Source organism: Vicia villosa, linkage group LG1 (assembly GCF_029867415.1).
Source record: "Vicia villosa cultivar HV-30 ecotype Madison, WI linkage group LG1, Vvil1.0, whole genome shotgun sequence".
Lineage (NCBI taxonomy): Eukaryota > Viridiplantae > Streptophyta > Magnoliopsida > Fabales > Fabaceae > Vicia > Vicia villosa.
Genome location: NC_081180.1, coordinates 251343581 through 251362588, shown reverse-complemented (window position 1 = coordinate 251362588; position 19008 = coordinate 251343581). Strand labels below are relative to the sequence as shown.

Below are 19008 nucleotides of genomic sequence, written 5' to 3'. Positions count from 1 at the left end.
AAGAGGCCATATTTGCCACTGCAGATGCACTCAAGAACATAATTAATTATTGCAGTGATGAGACCTTGATTAAACAAGGTGTGGATCAGATAACCTTGGATGAATCAGGGAAATCAAGACCAACCATCATTGAGAGAATTTGTGCAATTGTTGAGAGCTTATTTGATTATCATTATTCCGGTGCCTGGGATAGAGTATTTGAAGTTGTTTCAGCTATCTTTCACAAATTAGGAAGTAACTCTCCTTATTTCATGAGAGGTATTCTCAAAAAAAAATTGGAAGATATGCAGAAGCTGTCTGATGAAGATTTTTCCTTTAGGAAACAACTTCGTGTATACCTTGGATCAACTCTTGTTGTAATGGGACCTGAAACATTGTTATTCCTTATACCATTAAATTTGGAAGCTGAAGATTTATTTGTTTCAAATATATGGCTTCTTCCATTTCTAAAACAGTATATTGTTGATGCGAGTCTAAAATATTTCACAGAGGAGATTTTTCCTATGATTGAACGTAGAAGGGAGAAAGTTCAAAAGTTTGAGAAGCCAAATCCACTAGCTGAGTGTAAGACACCGTCAATACCGACACGTCTAGCTGGATCATGTCTGAAATCCAAACAACCCCAAGATGTTTCTGTCTTCTACTATGGTTTTATTTACATTAGTGAAGTTTTTCTATTCATTGTGTGGGATCCGGGAAAGAGTAATGCAGCCACAGAAAATTTAGCATCTAAAGTGTTATTTTACAACCTTGAGGACAAGGTTGTTTTGAAGGGGTTGGCAATGATAGAAGAGTATAATAGTTATTATCTATTATTATTGTTATTGGATTTTAGTTGTATTTGGGTCTTTATAGTTGTTGGGCTTTTAAGTTTAATATCCATTTAGAGTAGTATATAATGTAGTCTCATAGAGACATTGAGAATCAATCAAAGAAATCAAAGTTATTTTTATCTCTATTTCCTTAGTTTATTTTAATGTCTTTCTCTTTTTATTGTTGAACCCTAATTCTATATTCTTGGTAGGATTAGCTTCCTATCAATTGGTGCTTTCATCTTGAACTTCAACCCTTCCTTCCATGGCTTATCCATATTATCATTCTTACACTCCATACATTCCACATCAGCAACACATAATTTCTACTTCACCTCAACAATCATCTTCTACCTTTCAAGAACATTCAAGTTACCATAGCCACCAACCACAATCTCAAGACACCACTCCTACCACACCATCCTTTCCATCATTTCCATGGGAACTCTTTACACCTTACTACACTCATGGATCATCCTCACCAAGTTTGTATCCAAATCATGGATATTCACCACATCCACCTAACCCTAACCCATATTTATCCTACTCATCATCTCCTTATTCATATTCATATGACTACAATATTTATCACCAACAAATCCAAACAGCCAACACCTTCTCCATAATTTCTCATCAATATCAAACCTATTCTAGAAATAGAAGAGATTTTGATAAATATCTCCAAGTGACTCATTCCTCTTTTCAGAAAAGATCTAAAAAAATTCTCAAAACCCTTTTTGCAAAAACTGATGAACTAGATCTAAAAAGCGTGAAATGGAGAATGCTTCTATCAAACAAGAAGCTTAGAACGGGATGCACCCAAAACCAAATCAGCACTGATTCGACACTCTTATCTTCATCTTTCAACCCCATCAACCACACCACAGTCAACGTCACCGTTCTCGCATCCTCCGTCCTTCCACAGACGAATCTCAGCCTCAGACCAGAACAACAGATGCTCGATTCAAAAACGGAACCTCCTGACAACAACCACCTCACGGTGGATGACTCCAACGAAGATCACGAAATCGTGGAGCTCGACTCCGCGGAACTGCTCGCGGAACGTCTCAATGTCTGTGAGATTTGCGGGAAAGATTTCAAGCGCGACGCCAATCTCCGACTGCACTTGCGAACGCAAAGGAACAACTTCAAGACACCTGAAGCTTTGGCGAAACCTTTGAACCACGGAAGCACACATCGCAGTTCGAGGCGGTTCTCGTGTCCGTTTGAAGATGATGATGATGAACAACAACGTGAAGAAATTAATTCATCATTCACTCACAATTACATAATCAAAATTAACGATATCGTTCCTAGCTACGATTTCGAACCGGTTCACTCACTCCCTGATTTTTTCCCCAATTTAGTTTCTTCGTTTGAGAGGGAGTTTCTATCCGAGCTGGTTGTGAGAGTTACACAGTCTCCGTCGAGTTCCGAATCTGCGGTTATTCATGAATTGAAGTGCCTTTTACCTTTGTTGATCAATAGACATAGTGTTCATTGGGCTGACGTGTCCCTGCTGTTCAATGTCATGTTAGTGTTTATTACCGATTCACGATATAAGGTAAGAGAGCAATCTCATTTATTTCACCGTGATGTCTTGATAAGCTTTCAAAAGTCTTCGCTACTAGCATCTGTAAGTGAAGGTGTCCAAATCATACTCGACAGGTTTCCTCTGCTTGCTGGGGGAGCAAATGCAACTGCAAATGCTGGTAAAGAAGCTACAGGATCCCAACAGGTTTTGTACATTCTGGATGCCTTAAAAGAATGCTTTCCTTTGTTGTCACTAACATTCAAAACCAGCATCCTTAAGCACTTCAATAGTTTTCTGATTCTGCATCAGCCCCTAGTCACAAAACGCATAACAAATTGTTTGAATTTCCTCTTTCTAAACCCGGAATCAGAAGTTTCTCCCGAAGCACTACTTGAGGTGTGGTGTTCATTATCGACTCTTTCTACCTCGTTGAATATGATGCCTGGAGATGGAATAACATTTAATGCCTGCTTGCTTGATGCTGGAATAAAGAAAGTATTTTCTCTAAACAGACAAATGTGTGTGATTAAGCTTCCCAGTATCTTTAATGAGCTCAAAGATATTTTAGCATCTGCACATGAAGAGGCCATATTTGCCACTGCAGATGCACTCAAGAACATAATTAATTATTGCAGTGATGAGACCTTGATTAAACAAGGTGTGGATCAGATAACCTTGGATGAATCAGGGAAATCAAGACCAACCATCATTGAGAGAATTTGTGCAATTGTTGAGAGCTTATTTGATTATCATTATTCTGGTGCCTGGGATAGAGTATTTGAAGTTGTTTCAGCTATCTTTCACAAATTAGGAAGTAACTCTCCTTATTTCATGAGAGGTATTCTCAAAAAAAAATTGGAAGATATGCAGAAGCTGTCTGATGAAGATTTTTCCTTTAGGAAACAACTTCGTGTATACCTTGGATCAACTCTTGTTGTAATGGGACCTGAAACATTGTTATTCCTTATACCATTAAATTTGGAAGCTGAAGATTTATTTGTTTCAAATATATGGCTTCTTCCATTTCTAAAATAGTATATTGTTGATGCGAGTCTAAAATATTTCACAGAGGAGATTTTTCCTATGATTGAACGTAGAAGGGAGAAAGTTCAAAAGTTTGAGAAGCCAAATCCACTAGCTGAGTGTAAGACACCGTCAATACCGACACGTCTAGCTGGATCATGTCTGAAATCCAAACAACCCCAAGATGTTTCTGTCTTCTACTATGGTTTTATTTACATTAGTGAAGTTTTTCTATTCATTGTGTGGGATCCGGGAAAGAGTAATGCAGCCACAGAAAATTTAGCATCTAAAGTGTTATTTTACAACCTTGAGGACAAGGTTGTTTTGAAGGGGTTGGCAATGATAGAAGAGTATAATAGTTATTATCTATTATTATTGTTATTGGATTTTAGTTGTATTTGGGTCTTTATAGTTGTTGGGCTTTTAAGTTTAATATCCATTTAGAGTAGTATATAATGTAGTCTCATAGAGACATTGAGAATCAATCAAAGAAATCAAAGTTATTTTTATCTCTATTTCCTTAGTTTATTTTAATGTCTTTCTCTTTTTATTGTTGAACCCTAATTCTATATTCTAGGTAGGATTAGCTTCCTATCATATACTAATTAAATTTATATTTAAAACACCGTTTCAGTTTCGTATTCAATGGATTTTTTTAAAGTGATTTTAAAAAACTCTCAATCTTAACTTATGTATTTATGTAATTATTTTAAATGTAATTTGGTTCAAACTAACTAAATATTAGACCCGTGTTAAACATAATAATTGTTATGTGAATGTGTAGAATTACATACCTAGTGTATGATATGAGTTGATATGTGGATTGGATGGCATGTTAATACATAATGTATGCATTTGATTTAAATCAACAAATATTTCATTGGTAGTATTATATTATAATTAAATTTTACTTTATATACATTTCATATTACTCTATTTTTTTTAGCTCTTTCTTTTTCTCTAGTTGTTATTTTCATTTTTCTTTTCTATACGTTTTTTTTTCCTTTTTATTATCAATTTATTTTTTATTGTTTTACATTTATCTTCCTATTCAATAAATAAATTCTCATTTTCCACAACACAACTTTCACTAAAAATATTTTTTTTTATTAACTTTTCTACCATTCTCCATCATCTTGATGACTTTCATCATCTTAACTTATTTTGACTCAAATACATATCAAACTAATCTTATTTTAAATTTTGATAAAAAATTTAATTCTACACATCATCTACACAAAAACAACATTACATAATACAAACATTATTATTTAATTTTATTTATTCTCCTTATTACCACCATGTTTGTCTATCATTACTAAACTGTAAGTTAAATTTTAAAATATAATTAAAAGGAATAAGATTTAATTTGTTGTACAGTTTCTCTTTTCTATTTATATATAAACTTTTATTTTTGTGCTATATTTAAGGTGAAATTATGTGTTAATATTCATTTTAATAAAAAGAATCTTAAAATCACACATATTTGTGTTGTTTTTAAGAAAATAGTAAATCATTAAAAATATGAATGAACCAAAAAAATATATTTTTAAAATTAGAATTAAAAAAATGCAATATTGTTTGTCAGAATATAAATATAAATTCTTTTGATCCATTTTCTTGGATTCTTTTGATTGATATTATAATTACATTTAAATAAAAAGATTATATTATACCAAAAAAATAAAAAGATTATATTATAATTACATTTAAATAAAAAGTAAACAATTTGAGTACATTATAAAAATTTAAATGTCCATATCAAAGGAATTTGAAAATTTAATATAACCTTAAAACTATTTATAATCTAATAAAGTAAACAATTCTATCTATAAATTGAACAATTCTTTACCCAATGAATCCATTAGTTTTTTTTTTTTTTTTTGATTTAAAGACAATTCCATTAATAAGAAGGAAAAGTTATAACAGCACTAAAAAGAGATACGATTCAACTACTGACAACGCATCCGAGAAAAAGACTGTCTGTTTAATGCTAAGCTCCACGGCAATCTTTAAGGCCCAGCGCAAAGCCAAGGCCTCCGCCATTGATGGATCCGCATTCATCACTTATTTGTAGCAGAAAAGAAAACTCCTTTATCAGCTCTTCAAAAAATGATAAGTAATATATCTTAAATTTCAACATTAACAGACGTTAACAAAATTGTAAAAATCGTAAAAGGGTTACATTAAGTTAACGTCCATCCGCACTCTCAACGTTAACAAAATTGTAAAAATGGTAAAAGGGTGCATTAAGTTAACCTCCATCCGCACTGTTAGTCGCATTAAGTTAGATCCATTTTCTTTATTAATAATTAACTATGATATATTTGTGTGAAGAGCCCTGTCATAATCCAACACCATGATCTATTACTTATACGTGATAAAAACATTTTCTCTTGCAAAAGTCTGATAATCAAATATGTTCCTTTAATTAACCAAAACAAGAAAGCAAAGCCTAGCCATCTACAAAGACCAATATAAAGGTTAACCATACTTAGTGTACATATTCTCAGCCATAAATTAATATATAACGCATTAATACAACAACAAAGTACACCATTATTATATGCTAAAACATACTTCGTCTTCCTTGTCTCATGATAGGTGTTTTTTTTTCTATTTTTATTTATCATAAATTATTTGTCCCTTTAGAATATCAGTATTATAGTTATTATTTCTTTCTACTAACTTAAGTGTTTTAATTCATATAATTACTTCGCTATGATTATTTCAATAAATAATATTAATTTTATCATTGAAATTAATTCAATTAATAATTTTTTTTAAAAATGTAAAAATCTATAAAAAAAAAAAAACATCTATTGTGAGACGAAGAGAATATTATATTATGGGTTGTTAGACCATTATGGATATAAAATTATGAACATAGTGTCATCTTGCAACCGAAGTTTAAGTTTCAATAATTGTTCATAATTCACTAAATACTAATCTTTAACATCTATTTTTGATGTGGTTGTATAATTAATTTGAGACTTTTAACTCAGTAGTCGAAATAAGAGATAAAGTATTAAATAAAAAAATAAGAACAAGTTTAGAAAAGCATTAATTAAAAAATGAAAAAAAAATCCTTCGGGTACTACTCGAGTTTGATTTTTGGTGGAAATAAGGTTTGACTAGTGAGTCATCCCTCTGAACCACTAAAAATAAGATTACTCAATTCACTATGTGGATCGGAACTGTTTGGCTAAACCAAAAAAAAAAAATTGAAAAAGACAAAAATATGAAACTAAACCCGTTAAAAACAACACCCACTTACCCGCAATGCTCGAAGTTGAGTACATAAGAACAAATCATAAATAAAAACAATAACGAGTAAGAAAGATTACTAAACACAAAATTGAAAATGACAAAAAAAATAGAAACCAAATGGGAAAATACCCTATTTTGTCTCTTATCTTTGACTTGGGGTCCAGTTTGGCCCCTTAAATTTTAAAAAGACCTTTTTGATTCCTTAACTTTTCAAAACGTATCACATTAGTCCTTTTCTTCTAAATAACAGTGACATCGTCAAATTTTCCTGACTCGGCAAGTGACGTGTAACAATAAGCTTTTGTGACCGTTTTAGCGACGAGAAATTTGGTCACTAAAAAATTTCTGAGTTTTGATTATCATTTTCATTTATACCTTCAACCGAAATCCAAATTCTACCTTCAACCCCAATTTTTTTCATATATCATACTTATAGAATCATTAAATAGGGAAACATTGTAAAAAAAATTCATGACCCGTATTTCAAAGTTCATAAACAATGAAAATTGAAAAAAAAAAAACTCATTATCCAAATTGATGAAAAATGAATAAAATTCATGAAAGTACATCCGTGATGATGATGGTGACTAGTAGGCTTGTAGGTTCCACAAGTCAGTGTGTTAACTTTAACCACAAAAAAATTACACATTGATTCATCATTCATTAATTCATAGTTACATAAGCATGAAAAAAAATGGAAAGAAAATACACATTGATTTAAAAATTATACAATAAAAAAACACAAACCTTAGAATTAGAAAACAAATTAGTTAAAAGATTTGGTAAATTGAGAATGGATGGATTTCAAGTGCTTCAAAAACAACAAATGACCCATTATTGCACAATACACTTGATGATAATGTGTGGAGCAACTACCATTCATTTGTACCTGTGTTGTTCTTTTTATCCTCTTTCTTTCTTTAACTTCACTTCAGTTTCCTAATTTTCTGATTCAATAAACCATAATCGTTGATAATGAATTATGTGAAAAGCTTTTTGGATCTGGGTATGTGAAAAACATTTGGTTCTGTGATTTTAGATTTGGGTTTGTGTTCTCTCTCTGTTGTATAAATGCAGTAACTTTCACATATTTGATTTGGTTGGAAGTGTAATCGAGTTTCACATATAGGAAGTTGCAATTTTAAGGAAAGAAGAAAAGTTGTAATTTTAAGGTTGTTGTTTATGGGTTTTTTAGGATTCTAATTGCCCAGTGGTAACAACGGACCCGATGAAAGATTCAATTTTTAAATTTTCAATTTTTTTGGACCCCCTTAATTACGAACTTATGTGAACCGTTTACGGTTTTGGTTAGAGAACGCGAGCTCCTTCGGGGAGAAAGAATTTCAAAGTTTCCTTGTTAATGGAGAAAGAAAAGGAAGAATGTGGGAAGAAGATGAACAATCATTATTAAAACCCAGAAAAAAGTTTAGTGAGAGATTTTTGCGTCGCTAAATCTCTCAAAAAATTGAGTTAACCCACAGGTCATCCTCGTTAGTGCCACGTGTCCTTATGAGTTGACTTTCTTTAACATAATGGATGGAATGGATTAACGTGAAATGTTTTGAAAAGTTAAGGGATTAAAATTGTCTTTTTAAAAGTTAAGGAATCAAATTGGACCCCGAGTTAAAGATAAGGGACGAAAAAGGATTTTTAGCCAAACCAAATCAACTAAAAACTATTCTAAACTTGCAGATCTGGAAACAAGTTCGGGTTCATGATAAGAGGTCATTAAAAAATTAAAACAAAAATATTAGAAAAATCAGTAAACTACAAAACTTGGAAAATCAACCATAAGACAATAAACCCTCTTTTGAGTGAGTTAAGAAACCTACCTAGAAATAGAAAATAGAAAACCTTAACCTTTGAGTGAGTGGTTGAAGGAAAAACTTCCTCCAATAGACCAGATCTATCTTTCAGGTGCAATACTGAGAATATACATGGTGATGATGTTTACAATTTTGAGTCAGAGGTGACGGCAGAGGAAGGAAAAATGTTGAGGGGTGACGATGGTTATAATGAGATACTGAGAGTGGTAGGGTTTGTGATTAAAATTTGGACAAAGATTAGATGGATGAATAATGGTGGTGGTAGTAATAGCAGCGGCGGTGATAATATCATAGGTTTCCTGAATTTTTGAATTGAGACGAGAGAAATAGAGAGAGGAAAACTTTGTACAGTGATAGTGAGTTAGTTTGAGAGTGAGAAAGGATCTCATAGTGAAATTAGTCTTTACGATTCGGTTCAAACATTGACGGTTTAGTTTTCTTAATCTGGTCCCTTTTGTTCAACCCAATCAAACCTACAACAATTAACCGATTGGCCTCTATCATCCAAATGAATTCGCTCATTTTCAGTAAACCCATTCGGTTGGGCCGGTTAACAACAGGCCTTCGGGTTTTGTCCTGCCCTAGGTGGTGGTGGTAGTAGCAGCAGCGGTGGTGACATTCTAGGTTTCCTGAGTCTTTGACTTGAGACGAGAGAAATAGATAGAGAAACAAACTTTGTGCAGTGAAGAGAGAGTTAGTTTGAGAGTGAGAAAGAATCTCATATTGAAATTAGTCTCTACGGGTCGATTTAGACATAGACGGTTTAGTTTTCTTCATCGTCCCGCCCGTCTAACCTAACCAAACCTGCAACAGTTAACTGAACGACTAGTTTTATCCAAACGAATCCGCCCATTTTTCACTAAAATTGTTCGGTTGGGCCGGTTAATAATGGGACATCAGGTTTTGTTCTGCCCTAGGTGGTGGTAGTAGTAGCAGCAAGGGTGGTGACATTCTAGGTTTCCCGAGTCTTTGACTTGAGACGAGAGAAATAGAAAAAACTTTGTGTAGTGAAGAGTGAGTTAGTTTGAGAGTGAGAAAGAATCTCGTAGTGAAATTAGTCTCTACAGGTCGGTTCAGACACCGACGGTTTAGTTTTCTTCATCTGGTCCCGCCTGTCCAACCCAATCAAACCTGCAACAGTGAAGCGATTAAATCGTTTCATTCAAACGAATCCACCAATTTTAGTAAACTCGTTCGGTTAGGTCAGTTAATAACGGGCCTTTGAGTTTTATATTGTCCAATAGAATAATTATATAACAAAAAGAAAGCAAAAAAAATTTTAGGATTAAGTAATTCCATGAATAAATAAATTAAGAATTTTGTCTAATTTAATACAAATTAGTAACAAAATAAAAAAATTAAGCATATTCTTATGACTCGTTTTTTTAAACTATTAAGATAAACTATATTAAAATACAAATGATCCCATAGAACCAAAAGCTAAATAACAAGCAATAAAATATTGGTTTATTATCTCATTTATGCTATTTGATGAACCATTTTTTTATTGTATAGTGCACATATATGCACTTTGAAAAAAGTCTTGTATATGCGTTCATATCCCCATGATGATCAACATTTTATATTTGTATATGTATTCTATGAGTACCTAAATTTCCTTATTTATTATACGCGGTTCTAGTAAAAATAAGTCTATCAATTAAAAAATATTATATGACTTTAAATTTTTAAAAATTCATTAAAAAAATTTAAAATTTACTGTTAAATTATGAAATAAACAATTACTAATATTAAAATGTGTAATAGTTTAATTGTAACGTATTATTTTAAAGAGATAAACATATTTTTTTATGATTATATATATATATATATATATATATATATATATATATATATATATATATATATATATATATATATATATATATATATCATACAATATACTACCTCCGTTCCTTTTTATAAGAGAAAATTCACTTTTTAGATTCATTGAATAATCAATGTATCTAGTCTATAAAGAGACCAAATACATTAGTTATTCAATGAACTTAAAAAATGACTTGTCTCTTATAAAAAGGAACGGAGGTAGTAATAAAGCTAGATGAGAATTTAGGCAAGTTTGCCAAATGTCAAGTTTTTAGGATTCCATGCTATTTTAATTTTGTCTATTAATAGAATAGTTTCTATTATTATCTTTAATTAATTTTTTATTATTTAATTAATTATAATGATCAATTAAATTTATAAAAGAACTCAATAGTTGTCTTGAGAGATGTACTGTCATTTGTATCAATCGAGAATCTAAGGGTCTGTTTGGTTCAAATGAGGGGGAGGGGAGGGGAGGGATTTTAATGGAGGGGAGGGAAGGGGAGGGGAGGGGAGGAGATTTTTTTAATTAGATAGGTGTTTGGTTCAAACGAGGGGAGGGGAGGGGAAGGGAGGGATTTTAATTAAAAATATGTTTGGTTCAGGAGGGGAGGGGAGGGGTTTTATTAATAATTTACATTTTTATCCTTATTATCTTATATAAGTGATACAATATGATATTTAAATGTGAAAAATGTATACATATTTTTTTGTTAGTAAAAATTCTAATATTGAGTGACTAAAAAGTTATAATTTACTACATAATGTTAAAAAATTAATTTCACTTAATTCGAATAAAATATTCAAAAACAAATTAAATTATATGTTTATAACAACTTTTAAATCTTAATGAATTATTCAACACATTATATACATAAAATAATTTATTATTAAATATAAATGGTTTAAATGTTTTAGTAAAATAAATTAAAAAATTAAAAAAAAAAACATTTAAAATTTGATATAAAAGAAAATATGATATGATACATAACAAAATTAGAAAAAAAATAAACATAAAAGAGTTATAAAAAAATAAAAAAAAGTACAATGATTATGATTTATATTAAGAACAAATTTTTTTAAATAATTTGAAGGTGGAGAATAATTATAATAAGTTGATAGAAGCAATCGGAAAAAATCACAGAAGAGAGCAGGAATATAAAAGAAAATAAATAATTTTGAAATATTAAAATAAAACTGAGGATATTATAGTAATTATAATAAGTTTTAAAATATCAATGTTCAGATTACCTCCCCTCCCCTCCAAATCCCCCCGATTTGGGGGGACGCAAAAAGTGTGTTTTGGAGGGATTTTGCTCCCCTCCCCTCCCCTCCCCTTCCCTCATAAAATTTGAACCAAACACGTTTAATTAGAAATATTCCCTCCCCTCCCCTCCCCTCCCCTCCATCTACCTCGAACCAAACACACCCTAAAGGTAAGAGTTGGGAGAAGTGCAAATCCTTAAATATTTTCATATCTTCCCTTTTCCCTGATAGGTATTCATCCCACACATTATTTATCTTTTCTTTCATTATCAATGCTTTTGCAATCATCTATCCAGATTCACATGGCAGCCTGAAGACAACAGCAACATTCCCCTTCTCTCTTCCATTTTATCTCTTATCCTCTCTCTTTGATCATCAAACCCTAAAATCAGCCGCTTCCACCTTCAAATTCGCTTCACTCCCTCTTCAAAATCCATTTCCCTCCTCGAAGTATTTTCAGGTATCTCTAACCAAATCCTTTTTCTTTCTTTTTTTTCTTTCATTTTCATCAACTCTTATTTCATTGTTTCTTGAAATCTTAATGATTTTCATTGTATGTGGTGACAGTTCATGAAATATGGGTGAGTGTAGAAAGCTCGAGTATGGTGTCATAATTTGAAGAAGCCTGTCAAGAAGGATCTAGCAATGACTGAAGAAGTGACACTTGCAGGAAAAATTCTTTAATTTTTTTTTTAAATTGAGAAAATTGAAATATTTTAGTTCAAAATTTTTGGATACAAAAACTTTTGATACTCGAAAGTTTTTTGTTGGCTTGAATCAAGTTTTCGCATTTCGCTTATTAATTGCCGACGAATTCCATCCTCTTCTTTCTCATTTGATTTATCTACTAGGGAATTGTTGTTGTATTGTTATTTATTGTGGCAGAATGTGATTCATGAATCAGCATCAAATTGTTACTGTATTTTATGCTTCGCGACTATACATGCCAAGTGCTCGACAAATATCCTCAATCAATTTCTCAAAAGTCCAAATCACCGTACATGGAAATTGGAAATAAGTTAAAAATTGTAATGTGAAGTTAAACTCATCTCTTACAAATTTACCAAAATTGTTTTCAATTCTAAAATCATTTCAAGTTCTGATTTTTCATTTATGCAGGGAATAGATTAAGTTTATCTATCAATTTTTAAGACAAAGGTTGTCACCGAAGATGTGAAGATCGATCTCTTCGAAGACGAGGATGAGTTCGAAATCAATGAAGGTAATAATATATGTTTGTATCTAATTTTTTTAATACTTAACATTACCATATATTAATTCAATTTAATTATTATATATGGTTTAGTTTTTGTTCTATTGAATTAGTAGTTGTTGAGTATTTGATAATTTTCAATGTTGTAGATATAAATTTTGTTTGATAAACAATTGTATAAAGATGGTAGAAGACGGTGCAAGTTATTGTGAATGAGTTATATGATTTTATTTGTAGGAATTGTGGTGATTTGGATTTTCAATTTCATAAGTTTTGTTGTATAAATTGCAGAGTGTACAAAGGAGTTCTTGGATTATCTGTCAATCTCTATACTTCAATTTGTAGGAATTGTGGTGGTTTGGATTTTCAATTTCATAAGTTTTGTTGTATAAATTGCAGAGTGTACAAAGGAGTTCTTGGATTATCTGTCAATCTCTATACTTCAATTTGTAGGAATTGTGGTGGTTTGGATTTTCAATTTCATTTTTTTTTGTATAAATTGCAGAGTGTACAAAGGAGTTCTTTGGATTATCTGTCATGGTCTCACTCTTGGAATTTTCCAAACTTGCATGTTTATATACCTACCTCAATTTGTTTTTCACTTAATTATTGGCTGCATAAAATCTCTTATGATTTAAATTGTGTGACATGCCATATTGAACCTATCAGTTCACAAGAAAAAAAATACATAAACTCAAGAGTTGAAGTAGTAGAATTTTGTATCATGATATATATTTTTTGTAATTTAGCTATAAATAAAAGTGGTTGAAAACTTATTTTATTCCATTGGTATTGAAATTGAAACAAATTCACTTCCATCAAATATGGCTTATATTTGACTATTTAAGTTTTTTTTTGCATTTCCAATTTAATAAGGTAATAATTTTTTAACGATTCCTTTCCTTTCCCAGTTCCAAATTTATAGAAAATTGAAATCAATAGTATTTACACGAAAAATTTAGAGGGTTAATTAAGTAATCTAATTTATGCAATTTATTTTGAACTAAGTCTAAAAAGAGCAAAATACAATCCTTTTAAAATATATTTAGTAATTTAAAAATTACAATTTATGACAAGATTTTAGTATTATTTTGTCCAATTTAATATTGAACACCCATGATTACAATAATTGTGTTAATAATAATTATTGTTATTTAATGTATTAATTTTATAAATAAAAATGAAATTAAATGTTGAAGAATAAATATGGTTTTTAAAATTCCAATTATTTTGGTTAATGGGTCTTTATTATTATTAAAGAGTTTCTTTCTTTATTTTTGCATCAACATTTATGTGTTTAAAGTTTCATATTTTTTAGGTTTACCATTACCATAAAAAAATCATTTATAAAAATAAAATAAAATTGAATAATTCTTTTAAATATAGAATCACACTAAATTTTTAGAATGTTAATTAATTAATGTGATTCAATTTTAATTTATTTTATAAAAAAATTTTTGACATAACATTTGAAATACTAAAGACAATTATTTTTTTCATTTAATTATTGGCTTATTTAATTAGTAACACGCATGCTGCATTTTATTAACATATAAAAAATTTAGTTTTATTAAATAAAAATTGAGAAAATATTAAACAATAATTATATCTAACAATTTTATTTATTTATGATGTTTTTTTAAAAATATTTTATATATTAATTGGAATTACAAACATTAATAAAATATAATTTATTCATGGTTTTGTTAAAAATATAATTCATGTTGCATTAGGAACATTGAATAAAATCTTTTGAACTACCTATTCATTTCTCCCTTTAACGCCTCATTTTATTCAATTTCACTTTTTTTCTTAAACGAAAATAAAATAAAATCAATTAGGATAGTAGATTTTTTGTAATGGAAAGTTATTAAAAATATAATTATTATTATTATTTGTTAAAAATAAATTTTTTAAAATGTGATTATAGATTAAATAATTTTTTTACCATGGAAATTAATTGAAAAACGGGTTAAATGGAAGCGTGTGAATTAATTGAAAAGTGGGTTAGTTGCATACATTTAAAATATTAATTTTACAAAATATAATTAAGATATTAATGAAAAATATGATATTAAGATATGATACAAGAAAAAATAAAATTAACTTTAAAAAATATTAACTTTTTTAATGATAAAATGTTAACAAAAAATTATACAAATATTTCCATAGTAATCAATACTAATAAGTTATTAATAACATTTATAATAATTAACATTAATAAAGCTAATCAAAATAAAAATAATATTAAATTAACAGTACCTAATTATTAATCATAAAATAATGATATTTATAAAATTATTATAAATAAAATTTATAAATTATATGTGCTTTTAAAATGAGATTTTTTACTTAAAAAATATTTAACCCGTGCCTCGCACGGGTTTAAGTACTAGTATATAATAAAGCAAAAGGAGTATTTTGGCAAGTTTGACAAGTGTCACTCCCTTATGCATTCTAACATTTTCTTTTCATTCTATTTATAGTAAATTTTATTACTTCTTTATTTATTTATTTATTTTATTTATTTAATTATTTGATTATATTTACTTAATTATTTATATAATAAAAATTGATTCAAACACGTTTTATTTTTTCACCTGAAATAAGAAGTGGTTGGACCATTGGAAAGATTAAACATCGCTCATTCTGTTTTGATTCTCACGTTTGGAATTTATTGAGCCAAAAATTCAATGCAAAGCTGCCCAAATTCCCTCATTCCTCATGCTATAAAACCATATCTTCACTTCCTTAAAGTCATCTACAATTCTCATAACAAACCTCTGCCAAAATCCTCCATCAACCAATTCAAATCCGCTCAACCATTCACCATAAATCCTCAAATTCTCTCATTCCTCATGCTATAAAACCATACTTTCACTTCCTTAAAGTCATCTACCATTCTCATCCGCATCAAGTCATGTAATTGTAACATTAATATTATATAATGGATTGGGTTAGGGTTTATGTGGGTTGAGGTATTTTACTTATGTTTTGATTGGTTTATGTGGGTTGAGGGTATTTTACTTATGTTTTGATTGTTAAATAGTAGAGAGAAGAAGGCATAGAATTAGAGGAAATGGGCACGCAAGCAAAAAAATTAATATTTATTTTATTATGTTCCAATTAATCTAATTTAACAATTATTTTTATGGGAAATTGTACATTATCAATTTAATGGGAAATTTATAAAATAAAATTTGATGGAAAATTTTAATTATTAGGAGGAAAAATATTTATAATGATTTCCCTCTAATTTTTATCACGTAAAATAAACAAACCATAATCTAATTTAACAATTATTTTTATGCGGTAAAATGGCACGAATTTTGCGCAATAAATTATGCGCATCCACCCTTGCATAGATTGTCACTTCCACTCACCATTCTCATCCACCAAATCCTTCATTTTCGCCCCTCGCACATTCTTAGGAATGTTAATATTCTAATCTTCAATGCAGACACCCGACTCCACCCAACTGTCTCTCCATGCCCCAATGTTAGAACCATCACCTATACTCCAAATTCCCGTTTCTTGCAACTGAGGCAATAACTTGTTCAAAGCTTTCCACAAACTCGGACCAAAGCTTTTGATTTTGTATGGCCCATGTAACTCAACTCTATTATAGATATCTCTCACTACCTTGCACCATATATCATTAGAATTGTTTATTAACTTCCAACTTAACTTCATAATGCAAGTCTTAGTCATCACCACTAAATTTCTCAGCCCCAATCCACCAAGATACTTAGGTTTAATTAGGGTATCCCACATCACCGCATGGATCTTCTTCTTCTCAGTTGTATCTCCCCAAATGGAATTACATTGCAAACGTTGGATCTCTTCTATACAAACTTTTGGAGCAAGTTTGTAACATAGTATAAGTCAGGATCATTTCAATGACGCTTTTTGCCAAAGTAACTCTACCTGCAAAAAACAAAAAGTTAGTATTCAAATTCGCAAGTCTACTTTCGACTTGCTCCACAATATACTGGCAATCTACTCTTCTCAATGCTTTTCCCACTCAACGACATGCCAAGATGGTTCCCAAATTGATTAGTCTCTCGAAATATAGAAATATGCAGCAACTTCGCCTTTATGCCTCTATTCACATTATTAGAGAAAAGAATACTAGATTTTTTCTTACTAACTTCTTGCCCTGACATATATTACAAAACCTTCAGAGAGTATCCATAACATAATTCATTAGGTTTTATGTTGTTTCTACTAACATTACCAAATCATCCGCAAACATGAGATGGGATATCCTAGGTCCATGTTTTTCAATCTGGATCAGATGCTAATTATTGTTCCTAACTTCTTGCTCTATCATATGAGTTAATTTGTCCATACACAACAAAAAAAGATACAATGAAATGAGATCTCCTTGTCTAATTCCATGTTGACGACAGAAAAACCCACTTCTAGAACAATGCTAGTTAACATCTGTTTCCACCCTAGAGACAACATGCATAATCATGTCAATCATGGCTTCCAGTAACTTGATCTCATTTAACACATACCAAATGAAATCCCAATTAAGTTTATCATAGACTTTTGAGAGACCAGTCTTGATAACAAACAAACATTTCTTACCTTTCTTCCTCTGCATAATATTTTGCAGATTTTTAGCTTATGTTATAAGTATTTTTTTTTATGGGTATCTATTTAATAGGAGGTTGTAGAAACATCAAACAATAATTTTGTATCATATGAAATTATTGCATAAATCGATTTTGTTCTTAACAAAATTTAAAATGAATATACCTATAATAATATACTTATAATTGGTACAATTCTTCATTAATTTGAAATCAAAGGTTTTACTATAATAGAAAATAGGTTAAACAATTTTATATTGGGCCTTGCATAATATAAAAGGTTAGTTTGGGAATTATACAAATCTATCAGATAAAACGATAAAGGGATAAGAGTCTGAGAGTCAAGAAACCGCAAAATCACAGAGAAAAGAGATAGAAAAAAATGGCATCAGTGTCAAGCATATTCGGGTGTGGTGTAGCGATGGCACCAAACTCACTGAGAAACAAAGCAATTCGAACCGAAAGAAGAAACGTGTGTGGAGGATTGTTGATAGAGTGTTCATCGAGGCCACAGAAGAAATCAACTGCACATCACATCAAGACGAGGCCGAGAAAATCGCAACTGTCTGATAAGAAACGGAAGCCGACCGTGTATGCTCCGTTGCCTCCACTACCTCCTGATTATACGGTTGTGATTCCTGCTGAGGCTTCCACGGTTAATGTTACTCCTCCGCCTCCCGCTGATTCGGATTGAGTCGGTACTTTTTGTTAATGCTTCTGTGTTGTTGTTGCTGTTGTTGTTCTCTTTTGTTGGATTCTGAATTGTACTGTTATGAGATACTGTTGTATTATTCCAGTTTTATTTGTCAGTTAACTACTGTGTTTTGCTTATATTATATTTATACATGAATGATGATAAAATGGATATTTTAGATTTAATTTTTGGACTAGGGTTTCTGAATTTGAATTTAATTGTTCTGAAAGTGTAAAGCTAGTAAATCAATTTTTTTTATTTCTGAATTTTGTTGCATGAAAGATGGCATGTCTTAGAGAGAACAATATCTATGGTTTTAAAATCAATGACTATCTATTGAGCCGAGAAGGGTAGATTTTTGTGACCGCAACGCCACCGTGGCAGTGGCGGAGCCAGGAATTTTAGGCAGCCTATGGGAGGAGTACAAAGAAAATAGGGGTTGAGCCCGGGCGCCCGGGGTCGGTGGGCCTTGGAACCGCCCCTGCACCGTGGGTCTGTTATATGAAACCTTGATGGAAAATGCATAACTAAATGAACTAAAAACTTCAAAGAAGTTAGGTCTAGTTGTGTGGTATTAGACTATATTGATATTTGTAAAATGGTACATTTTGTGCGTGCTATAACGTATATTTTGAGACAGGGGAGTAGTTAGAAAATGTTTGTGACCGAGGAAGGTTCAGAATCAGAGTTAAATTCAAATCAGAGTAAAACTATATTTATATGCTTTTGATAAGTGAGTCGCATGCTTTTGATACAGAAAAATATATATGGTACAATTCTGTTTAAGTAAAGTAGAATAGCTGAAATTTGAAGCATGGGGTAGTAAATGATGTCAGTTTTCATGGGGAGGGAGGGTTTCTGGTAAAGGAATATAAACCTTACTGTTAGGAATTATGGGGTGTGTATAATTCAGCAAGTTCTTTAGCAGGGTCAATCGTCTTC

At 30.6% G+C, this 19008-nt stretch overlaps 1 protein-coding gene and 1 long non-coding RNA gene across 2 annotated transcripts; both read left to right on the top strand.

The window, feature by feature from the left end:
• The first annotated feature begins 12475 nt into the window (after positions 1-12475).
• LOC131625772 (uncharacterized) lies at positions 12476-13184 on the top strand. Its single transcript, XR_009290947.1, has 3 exons — positions 12476-12586; positions 12678-12780; positions 13063-13184. It is a non-coding gene; the product is annotated as an uncharacterized LOC131625772 (long non-coding RNA).
• A 4510-nt stretch (positions 13185-17694) lies between these two features.
• LOC131625763 (large ribosomal subunit protein cL38-like) lies at positions 17695-18203 on the top strand. The gene has a single exon (XM_058896602.1). The coding sequence runs from the start codon at positions 17755-17757 to the stop codon at positions 18064-18066; it is 312 nt and encodes a 103-aa protein (XP_058752585.1). The 5' UTR covers positions 17695-17754; the 3' UTR covers positions 18067-18203.
• The last annotated feature ends 805 nt before the right edge of the window (positions 18204-19008 follow it).

Bases quoted from the DNA above. Each gene is read 5' to 3' on its own strand.
- LOC131625763 (XM_058896602.1), top strand. From the start codon at position 17,755: ATGGCATCAGTGTCAAGCATATTCGGGTGTGGTGTAGCGATGGCACCA.